This window comes from Barbus barbus, assembly GCF_936440315.1.
Source record: "Barbus barbus genome assembly, chromosome: 45".
Taxonomy (NCBI): domain Eukaryota; kingdom Metazoa; phylum Chordata; class Actinopteri; order Cypriniformes; family Cyprinidae; genus Barbus; species Barbus barbus.
Window position 1 is genome coordinate 7,607,825 of NC_136723.1, and position 17,172 is coordinate 7,624,996.

Sequence of the window (17,172 nt, forward strand, 5' to 3'; positions counted from 1 at the left end):
CACGAAATTATAACGTTTGCAATAAATATCCACCCTCGCTTGATCAAATGGTAGCGCCTGAAGAGTGTCATCCACGCATGCGCAGTCTGTGCAACCAAAGGCACACGAAATGGCGTCTGCTGCAGGTGAGAGCTTCGTGAAATCTTTTGTACAATTTCATAGCATGTTAAAGATTTAAAAAAAATTATCTAGGTGGATATGGATTTTGTTGCCGGTTATAGTTATGATAAAGTAATGTGCTCCATAAAACGCGATGAATGTATTGAATAGTTATGTTTGCCGGTGTGGTTCGGACCGGTTCCGTTTGTCTGCGTGTGAAAATGGGGGAGGGGGTCGAAAACTGCGGTATTTTACATTTTCTTTGGCTTCAGGCACATCAAATCATTTCTTTAGCTGATAACACACAAATGTACCTTAATTTATTTTATACCCAGCTTATTTAATTTTGAGCACAAATTCACACGTGCCGGTCTGTTGCTTGGCAACGTTTGAGCTAAGAGGCGGGCTAATTGTTGTTATTATTAGCATGTTGTTGTAAATAATATTCAGATGTGTTGTATCAGAACAATAATCACAGAATACATCCATTTCCGTATCAGCTGTACAGTATGAATCAAAAGTATCAAAACGGTTCATATTAACAATCCTTTTTTTTTTCTCGTGTTAATTTGTGTGGCGCTTGCTCATTGAAGCCTACCCATTCTCTCAATCGTCTTCTGGAGAAACAATTCTTTTACACAACTTTATATAATTTTTTTACACTTATTTTCTTTTCTACGTTATTCATTTGTTTCGAATGAACCGAAATAAGCGTTTTAAGTGTATATGAACATACCTTTATTTGAGACTGTGACCCATCTGTGACTCAAAATCCTTGTTTTTGTGAATGAGTTTGATATTTTAATTTAATATCTTTTTTTCTCGCAGATTACAACAGTTACGGACAGGCTGGAAGCCAACAGGGGTATGGTCATAAAACTCTGTAATATGTTTTTTTTTTAAATTGCAATTCTTTATAGAGATGGCTTTATCCTTATTCAATAATAATGGACAGCTAGAACATTCGCATATAACTAGTCACGGAAATGTGCTGGTCAAAAATTGATGCAATCTTGTATATAATAGTAGTTTATTTATCTGTAATAAAATGAGAAAATCATCTTTTATTATCAGGTACAGCTCCTATACAGCGGCCCAGCCCTCACAACAGGGTTATGGACAGGGCACTCAGGTAAGCCGTCACCTTAGACTATTTTATTTTCGCCATGCTTTTTGTCATAAATGCAAAACAGGAGCTGTTGAAGTGGCCTGGTGTGAGAGATTTACTGTTTGCTTACTGTAGCAGTTGTATGGTCAACAGCAAAGTTACAGTTCATACAGCCAACCAGCTGACTCGACCTACTCCCAGACCGGCAGCTCCTCGAGCAGTTATGGCCAGCAGCCATATGGATCATCCTACGGACAGCAGCCACCAACCAGTGGTGTGTCATTTTATTATTTTTTTTAATCCATTTTTGTGGTATTTAAATTGAGGTCAGTATCTCCAAGGGTTGTTTATTTATGGACTTATTTTTTTTACCCTTTGTAGGTGGTTATAATGCCACTCCGGCCACACCGCAGGGCTACACTCAACCTGTGCAAGGATATGGAGGCAGCAGCTACGATTCCTCCACAGCTGCCGCCTCATCGACTAGCAATAACCAGACCTCTTATAGTGGGCAGGCCAGCTATGGTGCCCAGTCTGCATATCCTGGATATGGACAACAGCCTGCTTCTGCTGCACCCCCCAGGTAATTGGGCTCTGTTCTTCATAAGGGCCTTTCCATAGTACCTGAACCAATTGTGGAACTACCCACTATTTGGCGTGTTCGCACCGCAGGAACGAGGAACCATTTTAGTTCCAGGAACTCCGTTTGGAGGAACTAAATTAGCTCCTACTTCAGAGTAGGGTCTAAAACAGTTCCATAGGAACTATCATGACGTAAGTGTATGCTGATTGGCTAAATGCGTATGAAAACACCCTCACCCGCCATGATTTAAAACACTAACACATACTGTGTAAACATTATCATACTGAGCATTTATAAACGGCATTTACCTGAAGTCTTCGTCTACGCCGTTTTGTGCTTCTATCAGCCTCAATGAAATGTAACACTGCAAGGTGTCGTTGGAGATTCTTAGTCCTCCTTTCCATTCTTTCAATCGATTTGACGTATACGTCGAAATTCCATGTCCATTATTGTGAAACCCGCGAGTAGGGCTGTGGGATTTGAGGAAAATTGCGATATTTTTGACATTGCGATTTGATTTGCGATTTTTAAATTTGCAAAGTCAAGCTTCAGCTCAATATTGTCAATAATGTGCAGCACCGTATGAGTATCGTTACCCTGCTGGAAAAATATAAATAAATAAAAAAACAATAGAAACCATCACAGAAATTCTTACAGCTTCCATAAAAACCATTACAAAATTCCTTTTTGTTTTGGGCATTATACCAATAGGAATTACTGTTGTTCTATTGGTTGCCTAGATTAATCTAGATTACATCCCACCAATAGAATGCATCAAATACCAGTAGACACCAATATAGTTTACATTAAAACCAATACGATTCCCATTATAACCCTTAAATCCATTACATTTTCTATTGTGTTTTGGGAGGGGTTCTACTGAAGATTATAATGGTATTACTACTTTTACTGAATTTCACAGGAAATATTTTTTTTTTTTTTATAAATAAAGAACTGTATTTCTTTAGTCAATTATTAAAGTATTACATGTTACACGGGCTGATTTATTCATTTTTAAGCATTCGGGATTTTAAGAACAAGCAGTTAGACTTAATTTACATTAGTTTTAAACGCGGAGCCAGGCGCGAGTTGACACAGTTTGCACGCGCACGTTGCGATTCGATTTCGATTAATCGCACAGTCCTACCCGCGAGACACAACAAAAACACCGCTCCGATCACCGCATCCTCTATCCTCCTGTTGTTAATGTTGTTCTTCTTTGTTTACATTGTTGAACGCCACGTACAAATGACGTCGCTGTCGACCGGCTTACGTCACTTCTTAGTACCCACTGTTGGTGTGAATGCAACCCTTTAAAATGGTACTGGGAAATAGTTCGCCCAAAATCGTCCCAGTACTTTAGTACTGTACTTTTAGTTCTGGAACTAAAGCAGTGCGAAAGGCCCTATAGTCCCCCCCAAGGTTTTGCAATGTATTTGTTGGTCACTGATTGTAATTTGTGTCCTTCAGCAGCTACAGCTCTGGCAGCCAGCAGCCATCTGGATATGAGCAGAGCTCGTATTCCCAGCAGCCTCAGCAAAACTCCTATTCTCAGCAGCAGCAGGGAGGATACCAGGGCCAACAAGGAGGCTACGGGCAGCAGAGCTCCTACAGCCAGCAGGGAGGATATCAACAAACTCCTCCCCAGCAGCAACAGGCTCCACCTTCCAGCTACCCCCCACCTTCTGGGTCCTACGGACAGCCCCCTGCTAGCCAATACGGACAGCAGGCCAGTACTGGAGGAGGCTATGGCCAGGCAGACTATAAACCACCCAGTCAGTATAGTAAGTCTGCTGGTAATAGCTTGGCAAAGACTGTTGTATACAAATGTAAAAACTTTAGCTAGACAATTTTCTTTCACAGGTAATTACAGACAGGACCATCAGAATGGCATGGGCGGAGGTGGCTACTCAGGCTCTGAATCCGGAGGATATGGGGGCCCTGGAGAGGGCCGAGGGGGGGAGAACCGCGGGCGTGGCCGGGGTGGGTTTGACCGGGGGATGATGCGAGGAGGTGGTGGCATGCGAGGGGGCATGAGCCGTGGAGGCATGGGGTAAGTGTGCATTTGTGCAGTCTCACCTCACCACCTCTTTTTCCCTCAGACAGGAGCGGAAAGAGGCCATACAGGGCTAAGAGCCACGCTATGCACTTAAATTGCCAGAAATTTACTTCATTATTTGGAGCCACAGCAAATGTGACCCTGGACCACAAAACCAGTCTTAAGTCGCTGGGGTATAGTTGTAGCAATAGCCAACAATACATTAAATGGGTCAAAATTATTGATTTTTCTTTTATGCCAAAAAATCCTTAGGATATTAAGTAAAGATCATGTTCCATTAAGATATTTTGTAAATTTTGTACCGTAAATATATCAACTTAATTTTTTATTAGTAATATGCATTGCTAAGAACTTCATCTGGATAACTTTAAAGGCCATTTTCTCAATATTTAGATTTTTTTGCACCCTCAGATTCCAGATATTTAAATAGTTGTATCTCGGCCAAATATTGTCCAATCCTAACAAACCACACATCAATGGAAAGAATATTTATTCAACTTTCAGATTATGTATAAATCTCAATTTTGAAAAATTCACACTTTTGTGGTCCAGGGTCACAAATCATAAACTGTAATTAGACTTTTTTGTTGTTGTTGAACCAATTCAACACAATTTTTGATATCACAATCTTAAGGGTTGAAGCTTTTTTTTCTTTTCTTTTTTTTTTTTATTAGTTTGATAGCAAGTCCACACAATTGTTTTGACAAGATGCCAAAATTGTTTAAAATTCTGAAGTGCTGCTGCTCTCAGCTCTGCCTCATTATGGCCTAAGGTAAGATGATGGTGCTTTGGGAAAAAATATAATAATTTCAATCTCACATTCCCTTTATCATTAAATATATTTTTGAGGGATCATAATTATTCAGAAGAAGGATTTATTAAGGTGTTAGAGTAAGAAACAAGATAATTAAACATTGGTGAGGCACAGCTCATAATATCTGTGCTCCAAATGGTTGTAATAAGATTTCCAATGCATAATGTGATCCTTAAGGATATTTCCAAAAGGTGTGTTAATCACTCCAAATAGGATTATATATATCTGCCTGGAAATCACAGGTTTACAGGTACAGAATGTTTCAATTAGTCTCATTTAGTTATTTACTCTCAATTGTGAGTAAAAAAAGTGACATTAAGGGTTATTTTAGAAAGGTGTTAATATGGGTAAAATTTATTAAAATTGAGTGTAAATATCAGTGCAGGTTTTGAATAGGTGTAGTGTGCATAAAATTAACATTGTTTTATAATTAACCATATTGGTTCCCAAAGACAAATTGTTCTGCCAAAAGCAGGAAGCTAACACAAAATAAATATGAAAGTGAATGCAGTGATACTCGACACAAAACTGTTACTACAGAGCTTCTTGTCCCTTCATTATTATCTTGAACATGTCCCCTGCTCTGCATATTAAAATATTAGTAGACTTATTTAACTGAGCTTGTACAATGCTACTTTTAAAGTTAACCATTTTGGTTATGAAGGTATGCTCCAAACGGTGAAAATACACTGCATTCATTTTCCCTTTTAAAAAAAGGGTATGTTTTCTTTATCTGTTACACATTTGGATTGCAATTGTCTTGTGCATTATGAAACTTTTTCTTTAACATGCTTTGTCGCATTTATACGCTACAGGTAACAAAGTGAGAGCCATGTAAACACATCAATACTTTTACAGTACCACTACTCAGTTCTGAGTCTGGGCCGGAAGCGTTTTGAAATGGGGACTTAAAGTTGGTGGTGTCAAGAGGTGTTCCAAATATGTTTTTCCTACAAGAATGAGAATTTTGTTTTGCAGCCAAAGAAATGTGTAATTATCTAAGCATAAGTTTACTCTTTTTACAAAAGTGTTTTGATAGCTTTTTTGTGTGTTTTGTAATTATATCAAACATTTCTGTAAAGAGAAAAGTGGTGTTATGGTTTACCTGCTTTTTTTATTTGACTAAAGTGCATGTACCAGCTTTATGTAAGCAGATTGTTTCAGATGCAGCCACAAACAGGCTACTCCTGCATTTTGGTGCAGCTGCCACTAACATGCAATTAGATTCTTAGTGAAGACATTTGGGTGTAGTTTTAAATATTGCATAGTCTCATTTTCATTCAGAGTTGGTAGCAAGGCTGTGTCTGAAACAATTACATCTCAATTACAGTTAGGGGTGGGCGATTAACCAGTTAGAAATGTCAACCGGTAGAGGTTTTGGTTACACGCTCACGTGACATTGCTGTGCTACATGATCACAAAAATTTATCGTTAGCATTGCTGTTTAAAAACAAGTGATTTTTAAGCCGTTGAAATGCAATCAGCAGTGAAAGGGAACTCATTTTGTGATATGCGCATGAAGACGTTGCTCATTGAGCGGGTGCGTACTGAACGGAGTCATCTTGAACAGTTAAATACACACTTGTATGTGTCAAAATGGCCATCTTTTCAAGTATCATCGTAAACACAGTAATTTAGGTCTTAAGTGAACAGCTGAGAAAGAAAACGTAAAACAGTATATTGGATCCGGGTATCTCTTAAACTGACAGCAGTACACACATTCCTGCTGTCTTTCATTTCAACAACAAGAGAAAATCTCTCACTGCTCTTGACTAAATCACTTTTGTAACTTTACTAAGAAGAAAAAGCTATATATTCAATTTACACTGAAGAATATGCAGTGTTTTTATAAATTTGATTGCTTTGTATAATATAGCATTTCTTGTTTTTGTTCAGTTTTTTTTTTTTTGCCCTATTGCTTGAAATTAGTTTCAAATTTAATCACTTACTGATTACTTTTCTTCAGTGAGCTTGAGGTTTGTTTTGTTTTTTTTAAAGGCTAGTATTAGTTTTCTTTAGGATATTGACACTGGTGACAAATTATGAAATTTCTATGGCATCAAAAATTTATACCATAAAGGCCTTTTATTTATAGCAAAAATTACTATATCGTTATATACATTGTAAAATTAGCATACTCGTATCGTGATAAGATTTTGGTCATATCTCCCACCCCTAATTACAGTGTACAAATTTCTGGAGTTTTGCACCTATAATAAAGATCAACCCTCACTTATGCTCTATATAACCCCAATACTGTTCAGCCACTAATGTCATAAAATTGTAAGTTGAGCAAGTCAGGTCCAGTGCACAAACATTGTAATGCTACAGCACCCCAACTGAGTGTTAATCTAAACAGTATTGTTTTTTTAATAAGGGGGTCTTGTTAAGAGTTAGTTAGAACTGTGCAAATGCCCCCATTACCCTTTTTGTGGTACCGAAGTGGCTGTTTTAAGGGATATCACCTTCATATCTTCGCTTATTCCCCCCAGCATCGCTGGAGACAGAGGTGGCTTCATTAAGCCTGGTGGTAAGTTTAATGAGAATCACAAGACTATACACTAGAATTCTCTACCTTTTTATGGGTGTTTTTCAGAAGGGAAATAATTAATACCTTGCAAAACTACACTGCTGGCTAAAATTAAGAGTTTTCAACTTTTTCCATTGGTTGTATAGGAATGGTTCAGATCTATTTTTATTGGTTAAAAATCCTGAGTGTGGACTCCAATGAAAGGTTACTTTTGCCCTTATAATCAAGAGTTAATGGTAACTGGCCTACCCAACCATGTAGAGTATCACCATTTCATTGTTTACTATTTTATACAATTTTATATGATGTCAGGTATGGAGTCCAATTTGGGTCCTTGGTTTTTCAAGGGTTTTGCAAATATTTTTTATATTTAAGGCACACTGGAATAAAGTAGGTAGTTTTTGAATAGTTTCCTCTTAATACTTTTTCACAATAATCAAACCAAGCTTGGGTCAACAGCATCATGGTATTTTGTCATTTTATGTCTTTGAATGGTCAGAAAGAGTGTGCCGGGGCAGTCTTGACCAGGAAATGGTAGCATAATATTGTCAGGTGCTTGAGAAGCTCAACTTGTAAACTAATTTCTTTCTCATTCTTTTTCTCCTTGTGTCCTGTTTGATGATAACGTGAAACAGATGGCGACATGGGTAAGTTTGGATCTTTTAAATAGTTTTTGTTTTTTTTGTCTATTTTTATCAATTTCTTCAGCTTTTAACACTCTGTTCTCTGCAGGACGCCCAGAGGAGCAGGATGACTCTGAAAACAGCACCATCTACATCACTGGGCTCACTGAGAATGCTACATTGGAAGAAGTTGCTGACTTTTTCAAGCACAGTGGAATCGTTAGGGTACTTGATTTTCTTTTTTCGATAAGATGAAATGGCTTTGGGAAGATGGATGGCTTGTTGCTTTCCCATGTTACTATTGATCTAATACTGAAACATGTAAAGGGTTGGGTTACACCATGCATCAAATGGTCCTTTATTGGATTTCTCAAAACTTGTGATTTGAATATGGTTTCATTTTGCTTTCTAAGATAAACAAACGCACGGGCCTGCCTGCTGTCAACATCTATACAGATAAAGAGACTGGGAAACCTAAAGGTGATGCCACATTATCCTACGAAGAGCCTCCATCTGCAAAGGCAGCAGTCGAGTGGTTTGATGGTGCGTTGATAACTGAAATCAGTCTTGAATGTCTGTCCTTTCATCATGATTCTTCAAGATAAATAATGTTTTCTCATTAGGAAAAGAATACCAGGGCAAGAAGCTGAAGGTATCCATGGCCCGACGCAAGCCTATGATGGGAATGATGCGTGGTGGCATGCCAATGAGGGGAGACCGCGGTGGCATGATGGGACGAGGAGGTACGCTGATTTATAAGCACCAGAAAACCTTCTCAAAGTTTCTCTTTTTCTGTACTAAAAAATTCTAACCATCAAGTTGGATTGGCTCTATTCCTGCAGGAATGATGGGTCGTGGTGGTATGGGCAGAGGTGGTGATCGAGGAGGATTCATGCCACGTGGGGGTCCCAGGGGAATGGGCCGTGGTGGACCTACTGGAGGAAACATGCAACAGAGGGCAGGAGACTGGCAGTGTCCAAATGCGTATGTATTTTTATTTTATTGGTTTATTTAATAGGGACCATGCATATTCATGAACATTGTTGTATAAAAATACACCATGTAAATATGCCAGAATTAGTAACAGTAACTACTTTTCATCTGCAGTCCCTAGGCAGGTAACATAAAACTAACATAAAAACAGCCAACAATAATACAACATTCATTCACTATAAATGAAAAAGTACACAATGACACATACATTAACAACAAAAGCAAAACAAAAATACATTGTTCATTCACCTCTATACTGCATTCAATTTAACAGTGAAAGTGTATATAAATGTGACAGTTAAAAATGAATACATTTCTGATTTTCTAGAAGCCACTGTTTTAAGTGAGTTTTAAAGGTGTTGGAAGTAGGATATTCTCTTATTGGGAGGGGCAAACTATTCCAGAGTTTACCACCCATTATCGACAATACGTTTTGTCCAAAAGTGGTACGTCTAAATGGTATCACACAGTCCCCATTTACAGAGGCCCATGTACTACCTCTGCTTTCAAGTCTTTGAAAAAAGCCATGCAGCGGAGGGGGAGCAAGATTATTTAACACTTTATATACCAAACAAGCATACTTGAGACGTCTGAGATTTAAATTTCAGTAGTAGTGCAGTGTTACTCATTGATCCATGTATTGCATTCAGCCTCTGATTTGAGTCTTTGTTTTTCTAGGGGATGTGGAAACCAAAACTTCGCCTGGAGAATGGAGTGTAACCAGTGCAAGGCACCCAAACCTGAAGGCTTTGGACCTCCTCCCTTCCCTCCTCCAGGTTACTGTCTTGCGCTTACTCTTAGTATAGCTTTCGGAACCGTAAACAGCAGTGCTTCAGATAGTTGCATTGTTAATATTAATATAACTGCCTTTTGGGATTCAGGTGGTGACCGTGGTCGTGGTGGACCAGGTGGGATGCGTGGCGGCCGTGGTATGGATCGTGGAGGGCCAGGGGGACCCGGTGGCTTCCGTGGAGGCAGAGGTGTGGATCGTGGTGGTTTCAGAGGAGGACGTGGCATGGACAGAGGCGGTTTTGGAGGAAGGGGTCGAGGTGGGCCTCCTATGGATGACATGGGAAGAAGGGGGCGAGGAATGGGACCACCTGGCAAAATGGATATGAAGTGAGTGTTTCTGTGGAGGTGTGAAGGTATTGTAGCCACAAAAACGAACAGTAATTCATTGTTTTTTTGTTTTGTTTTGCAGGGGAGACCATCGTCAGGAACGGCGAGAAAGACCATATTGAAAGATGTGTCCCTAGTTGACATCTGTTTGTTTTTCACATGATTTTAAAGTTGCAATTCCATATTTATAATTGGTTGGTATGGAACTCGTTACTGCTTTGCCGTTAGTCCTCAGTGAATGTTTTATTTTTTTTTATCTTTTCTGTTTTGTGCTCTCTTTTCTGGTCCAGAACTGTAATCGAAACCAGATACACATGTAAATGCAAGTGTACCATTTAGATTTGTCAGAAATGTTTTTGTGGAACAATGTGAAATTTTCTTCTTTTTTAAAATTCCCAATACCCCTTTATTTGCTTTATTCTTCTTTCATGTCTAAAAAAAATGTTGAATAATAATAAAAAAAGAACCGCTCTGTGGTTTTTTTTTTTTAAATGCATGGCTGTAAATACTTATGCCATGTACTTGTTTTCTGCATTTACTGTCATTACTTCACCTAAACAGTGTTGCATCTTAAGTGTGACTGAATAATGTAAATAGCTATTCAGCCCCTTATGTCATATCAAACAGTGTTTAAAAGAGTTCACCTAAAAAAAAATTAAATTCTGGAAAAGAAGCTTGTCTTGAGTTGTTCATGTTATTTTACTTTAATGTGCACCTTGTAAATCACCCACAGAATGTTCCCCTTCCATCGGAACTTTTATGGAATTGCGCTCTAACGCTAATTTGCCCTTTTTAGTAAATCTGGCCGTAAGTGTGGTAAAAAGAGTCTTATGAGGAGCTTTTGTGTGAACAAACTTAAATGTTTTTATTCACAGAAAATCTTCCCTTAGGAGTACTTTGATTCTCCGTTGCGCATGTCCTAGCGGTCACGTCACACATGGGAACCAATGGCGTTAAATCTTGCTGCTTTAGCGCCTTTTTTGTTTGTTTTATTTGACATTTAAAACAATACAAAAAAGTCAGAAAAGACTAGTTCATACACATTTCATTTTGTACTCTTATTTTATTTGGTAAATACCAATCGGGTGAATTCAGGAAAAGTGGGCCACTTTTTGTAAAACGTATAATTTAGATACCTGGATTTTTTTTGTTAACTTTAAGGTCCAGCTGTAATATTTTAATTTGAATACAGTTCATACAAAGTGTTATTTGCAAGATATATACCAATAAATATTTCGAGGTCATATACTCCAGACAAATTTATTTTCAGGTAAAGTGGGTCATCACTTAATTATCAAAAATTATTCTGCATCTTAATTAAAAACTATTAACACACATTATGAGACAAACATATTTAACAAATCCAAAAATATATAATCCACAGGTCAAATAAATTGTGTAAATCCTCATCTTAATTCATTTGTGAAATTCCAAACAACTAAAAGAACATGTGTTGACATTAAATTTGATTAAATCTGAATGTCAGAATGATCTGAAATCAGAATACTGATAAAATGAAATCTACAATATGTTAAAAATGTGACCATAACACAAGCGGCAACAAATAGTCAAAAAAATAAGAGGAACACTTAAAATGGTAACCATATGTAAAAATGTTTTTCTGTCTATATTCTCTACACTTAACATTAACTTTTTGTGTCCATATTTTAAAGCTTTATATTCTGCATCTACATTTTGCTCCTCTAATCCTTTTTTCACTCCACAGATTGAACATCATGCCTTGACTTCCTTTCTTTCTATGACTTGAATTTCTTGACTAATTTATGTTTTCTAAAAAAGTCAGTTATACATGTCAACTAGAATATTCAGTGAATGTCAATTTAATTTGAGTATAATTACTGAAGGCTAAAGGTCAGCCCACTTTACCTGATTCACACCGGCCCACTTTATCTAACACATTCAGTCAAAGTGGGCCAGCATTATTTAAACCCCTTACAAGAAAACTAAGAGATTTTTAAACATTTTGTTCTTTGCATTTGAATCCCTGTTAACTGTGGAAACAAAAACAGCAGGACCTGTCCCAATAATATTTGTTTCCATTTAGTGAGCAACCTTAAGAAATTAAAATCTTATGTGAAGGGTTTTCTACCTTTCACCATGACACAGTCCTCCTTTGAGGTATGGCCACACCCACCAGTGTCATAATACATCATCCAAAACTATTTTATCATTTAGACAAATAGTGCCCCTTTAATTAAGAACCATTGTTATGCTCTGAAAATGCAAACCCTTTGAGCACTTCAAACTTAAATGGCCCACTTTACCTGAATTCACTAGGTAAAGATGAAATTCTACAAAAAATCTGAACAACCGTTTGAAAACATGTAAACGCTGTTTGTCAATCTTTTTTGTTCCGTTACAAGTCAGTAACGTAACTTAACATAGCGCTTTGTATAAAATGTGTTTCTGCTTTTCCATAAGTGCCATCTACTGTCAGACAGTGAATTCGCCATGAATCCATCTGTTATGTTCGTCAAATCGACTTGTGACTACCGGAGTTCCTATCTGGAAATATTCAAAGAAAGAAAGTAAGGTCACACAGATTACAGATAGCCTACTTTTTTAAGATTTGCAATGTATTTAATTTCACGTTTTTATTTAACTTGAAATCTTGTGTGGTTTTCTGGGCGAGTCGGAGTGAACTGCTGCGCTAATAGAGAGGATTTTCATTACATCAGGGGTAGGCAACGTCTGTCCTGGATTGCTGCTGTCCTGTAGAGTTTAGCTCCAACCCTAATCAAACACACCTGAACAAGCTAATCAAGGTCTTCAGAATTACTAGGGCTACAGGCAGGTGAGGGTTTTTTCAGGGTTGGAGCTAAACTGTGCAGGACATCGGTACTCCAGGACAGACGTTGCCTACCCCTGCATTACATAATACAATACATTTTGGTTTGTTTTTCATCAAATCCTATAATATACCCCCAGAATACTTGAAGTATTAGACACATGTCGAATGGGACCATTTTGTGATAGTTTTGCATATTTTTAAAAAAGCTTGACACTGGTCGCTATCCGTTAACCCATTACGGAGGAGTGCGAGCGGGATTTTTTGTCACCTGAAAAGGAAAGAAGGACATACAAAACCAGGGTGAGTAAATGGTGACTTAAGGCTTAAGCAGGTATCTGTTGCTTTGCTCCTTTCGTGCACTTAAGTGTGAAGTGTTAGTTTCGATTTGAGCCATTTGCCCTGCTATAGGCTGGTGGCTGTGCTAGTTAGAAGGTGGGCACAGCTTTTTTTCACTTTTGTCTCTTAGACCAGTGGTTCTCAAACCTGTCCTGGGGACCCCCAGCCACCACATATTTTGTATGTCTCTCTTATAGGCCACACCCATTTCAAGTCTTGCAGATTCTACTGATGAGCTGATGAGTTGAATCAGGTGTGTTAAATGAGGGAGACATACAAAATATGCTGTGGTTGGGGGTCCCCAGGACAGGTTTGAGAACCACTGTCTTAGACTGTGTATTTATGTGATGTCCACGCGCTGATGCAGAAGCGTCTGCAGAAGCGTTCAGCCCTCGTGTGAAGACCGACGAGTGTAAAGACCTGCGACTTTTTCCTGCGCGACTTCAACCGAGCAACGAAACTGAGTAACACACTTAAGTATATTTTTTATCTTCCCTCACACACTCTCCTATCCTCTTTCCTTCCCCCTCTATCATGTGTTTCCAAACCATTCCGGTTCTCTCTCAACCACGCTCTAACATCAACTACACCTCTTTCTTTCTCTGGAATTGTCAGTCAGCTGTCAACAAAGCTGACTTCACTTCTGCTTTTTCTTTACAATCCACACTCAGCATCTTAGGTTTGACTGAGACCTGGATTCGTCCAGAAGATACCCGCTCTCTCTAACAATTTCTCTCTCTCTCACACCCTACATCAAGTTGTCCGGGATGGGGGCACTGGTCTGCTCATTTCAAACAATTGGAAATACTCAACCTACTCTCCCCTATGCAACATTCATCTAGACAAGCCTTATGCTACAGACTTCCATTCACTCCTAGCTTCATTTGATTTCAAACGCCTTACCACTACCAGCACGCACAAATCAGGCAACCAACTTGATTTAACTTACACACACAATTGTACTGCAGATAACATTCTGGTACAACCACTACACATCTCTGACCATTTCTTCATTACATTTACATTACATTTGGCTACCCATGTGCCACCAACCCCCCTACCGGTTACTTTTAGACGAAACCTACACTCCCTTTCTCCCTCCCATCTTTCCTCTGTAGTATCCTCCTCTCTTCCCTCGCCTACCCATTTCTCATCTTTGGATGTGAATGCAGCCCCTGACACTTTATGCTCTACCTTAACCTCTTGTCTAGACGATATTTGTCCTCTCTCCTCCAGGCCAGCACGGGCTGCCCCTTCTAACCCCTGGTTATCCGATGTTCTTCGTGAGCATAGGACTAAACTCAGAGCGGCAGAGAGAAAATGGCGCAAATCAAACGATCCATCAGACCTGAGTAGGTATCAGTCTTTGCTCTCATCTTTTTCTGCTGAAATCCACTATGCTAAACCCTCACACTTCCACAACAAGATCAACAGCACTCTAGACATGTGTAATCTCTTCAGAACTTTTAATTATCTCCTCTGTCCCCCTCCACCACCTCCCACCACTTCTATAAATGCTGACGACTTTGCCACTTTTTTCACAGACACAACTAGATTAATCAGTAGTCTGTTCTCACCTCCACACACACAGGACCTCCAACCAACCACATCCACAGCTAAAACTCCCATCTTCTCCTTCTGTCCCCTCACTGAGGCGGAAGTATCCAAACCTCTCCTCTCCAACCATCCTACAACATGTCCTCTTGACCCAATCCCCTCACACCTTCTCCAAGCAATCTCTCCCACACTCTTACCGGCACTCACACACATCAACACAAATGTGTTGGCATTTTCCCCACTGCCTTCAAGCAGGCTCGGGTAACCCCACTGCTCAAAAATCCTACATTAAACACTTCTCTTACAGAGAACTACTGACCTGTCTCTCTCCTTCCATTCATAGCAAACACACTCAAACGAGTTGTCTTCAACCAGGTCTCATTGTTTCTTTCACAGAACAACAAACTGGACGCTAAACAGTCAGGTTTCAGGAGTGGCCATTCAACTGAGTCTGCCCTACTCTCAGTCACTGAAGCCCTGCGAATTGCAAAAGCCAACTCAAAATCATCAGTCATCATTCTGCTGGATCTATCTGCCGCTTTTGACACTGTCAATCATCAGATCCCCCTGTCCACCCTCTCATCACTGGGCATCACTGGGATTCCACTTCGCTGGTTTGAATCCTATCTCACTGGTAGATCTTTCAGGGTGGCCTGGGGAGGTATCCAAACCACATCAACTGGTCACTGGAGTTCCTCAGGGATCGGTTCTTGGACCCCTCCTCTTCTCCACATACACTAAATCACTGGGTCCCATCATACAGGCACATGGATTCTCCTACCATTACTATGCTGATGACACACAGCTCTGTCTCTCTTTTCAACCAGATGATCCAACGATAGCTGCACGGATCTCAAGCTGCCTGGCGGACATCTCAGCATGGATGAAAGAACATCACCTCTAGCTCAACTGAGCTTCTTGTCTTTCCTGCCACTCCAACTCTACAGCATGACTTCACGATCCAGTTAGGTTCATCAACAATTACCCCATCAACTTCGGTCAGAAATCTTGGTGTAATCTTTGATGACCAGCTGACCTTTAAAGAGCATATTGCAAAGACTGCTCGATCTTGCAGGTTTGCACTACACAACATCAGAAAGATCAGGCCCTTTCTGACAGAGCATGCTGCACAACTTCTTGTCCAGGCCCTTGTCATTTCTAGGCTGGACTACTGCAATGTTCTTCTGGATGGACTTCCATCAAACACAATCAAACCTCTACAAATGATTCAAAATGCAGCCAGCGGCACGACTGGTCTTCAACGAGCCCAAAAGAGCCCACGTTACACCTCTCTTTATCTCCTTGCACTGGCTACCAGTCGCAGCTCGCATCAAGTTCAAGACACTGATGCTTGCATATAGAACAACCACAGGCTCAGCACCCGCCTACTTCCACTCACCTTCTTCCACGCCTCGTGGTACCATCACAGAGAGGCTCAAAATCACTCTCCAGAACATTCTTGTTCACCATTCCTGGCTGGTGGGATGATCTTCCCACCCCTATCCGGAGTGCTGGATCCCTGTCAATCTTCAAGCAACAACTGAAAAATCTCTTTCGACACTATTTGACTTCATCCTGGCTTCATCCGAGCGGAACTCGGACATCTTTAGGTTTCGCCATAGAGAAATATTGGAAGATCCGAAGCTCGCATCGATTTTATGGGGTTTATGCTTCAAAAATTGCAACACTGATTCCAGGTATCCTGAGAGGATGGGCAACATAATTTATTTTATTACATTTCCTGAATCCAAACAAAACAGAGCAAAATGTTCCTAAGTATTCAACCCCAATACAAATGAAGACAAAAACGTTCATTTTCTGGTTGTCATACACATTAAGTTACAATTTTCATCTGCTCAAGCAGAACGTTAATGTTATCTCGTGCTTTAGCAAGGTATCTCTGGCTAAAACTAACTAACGTTAAAGTTGGAGTCCATGCTAATTTACAAACATAAATAGCAGACTGTTCTCGCGTCTTGTGCAGTGTATTATTATTTAGTCATTTACCAGACGCTTTTATCCAAAGCGACTTACAAATGAGGACAACAGAAGCAATCAATTGTAGTATTAAAACAACTAAAAACAGATCCAAAACTAAAACTTTATAAATACTACCTATACACATTTAAAAAAAAATAAAGAAATTAAATAAAAATGACAAATGCATTCAACAAAATTTCAAAACATTTAAATGAAAAACAAAAAAATAAAGCTAAAAACAATTCAAAATATTAAAGAACAAAAGGTATGAGTATAATAATGATTCTAACATAACACTAATCCAAACACCAAGAAAACAACTCATATATATATATATATATATATATATATATATATATATATAATGTTGTTACGTCCCAGATGGAAATGGTCTAGGGTAACGGAGTAACATAGGAAAGTAAACATAAAATTGGTTGGGTTGAGTGAGTATCAGTCCCCTGCCAGGCACAACAGACACATCAAATTCCAAGAAACGAAGTACTTGTATTTATAGAATTTTGACAAAGTAAAATAGGAAGCAAAATGAACTTCAGGAGGG

At 39.2% G+C, this 17,172-nt stretch overlaps 1 protein-coding gene across 4 annotated transcripts; it reads left to right on the forward strand.

Moving 5' to 3' along the window:
• Positions 1-94: 94 nt before the first annotated feature.
• LOC306863879 (RNA-binding protein EWS-like) lies at positions 95-10,594 on the forward strand. 4 transcript variants are annotated; one of them, XM_079407455.1, is made up of 15 exons: positions 95-125; positions 928-964; positions 1,174-1,231; positions 1,361-1,481; positions 1,589-1,790; positions 3,261-3,574; positions 3,654-3,843; positions 7,156-7,193; positions 7,926-8,041; positions 8,230-8,359; positions 8,440-8,559; positions 8,659-8,800; positions 9,488-9,585; positions 9,691-9,928; positions 10,011-10,594. In XM_079407455.1, the coding sequence occupies exons 1-15, from the start codon at positions 110-112 to the stop codon at positions 10,048-10,050; spliced, it is 1,860 nt and encodes a 619-aa protein (XP_079263581.1). In that variant the 5' UTR covers positions 95-109; the 3' UTR covers positions 10,051-10,594. The 4 variants fall into 4 exon arrangements, with proteins under 4 accessions (XP_079263581.1, XP_079263580.1, XP_079263582.1 ...); XM_079407454.1 differs by having other exon boundaries at positions 97-125; positions 1,343-1,481; positions 3,261-3,565; XM_079407456.1 differs by having other exon boundaries at positions 99-125; positions 3,261-3,565.
• Positions 10,595-17,172: the final 6,578 nt, after the last annotated feature.

Excerpts from the sequence above, each read along its gene's own strand:
- LOC306863879 (XM_079407453.1), top strand. Across the intron at positions 1,482-1,588 it reads ACAGCAGCCACCAACCAGTG|GTGGTTATAATGCCACTCCG; the intron begins GTGTGTCATTTT and ends TACCCTTTGTAG. Across the intron at positions 8,560-8,658 it reads TGGCATGATGGGACGAGGAG|GAATGATGGGTCGTGGTGGT; the intron begins GTACGCTGATTT and ends CTATTCCTGCAG.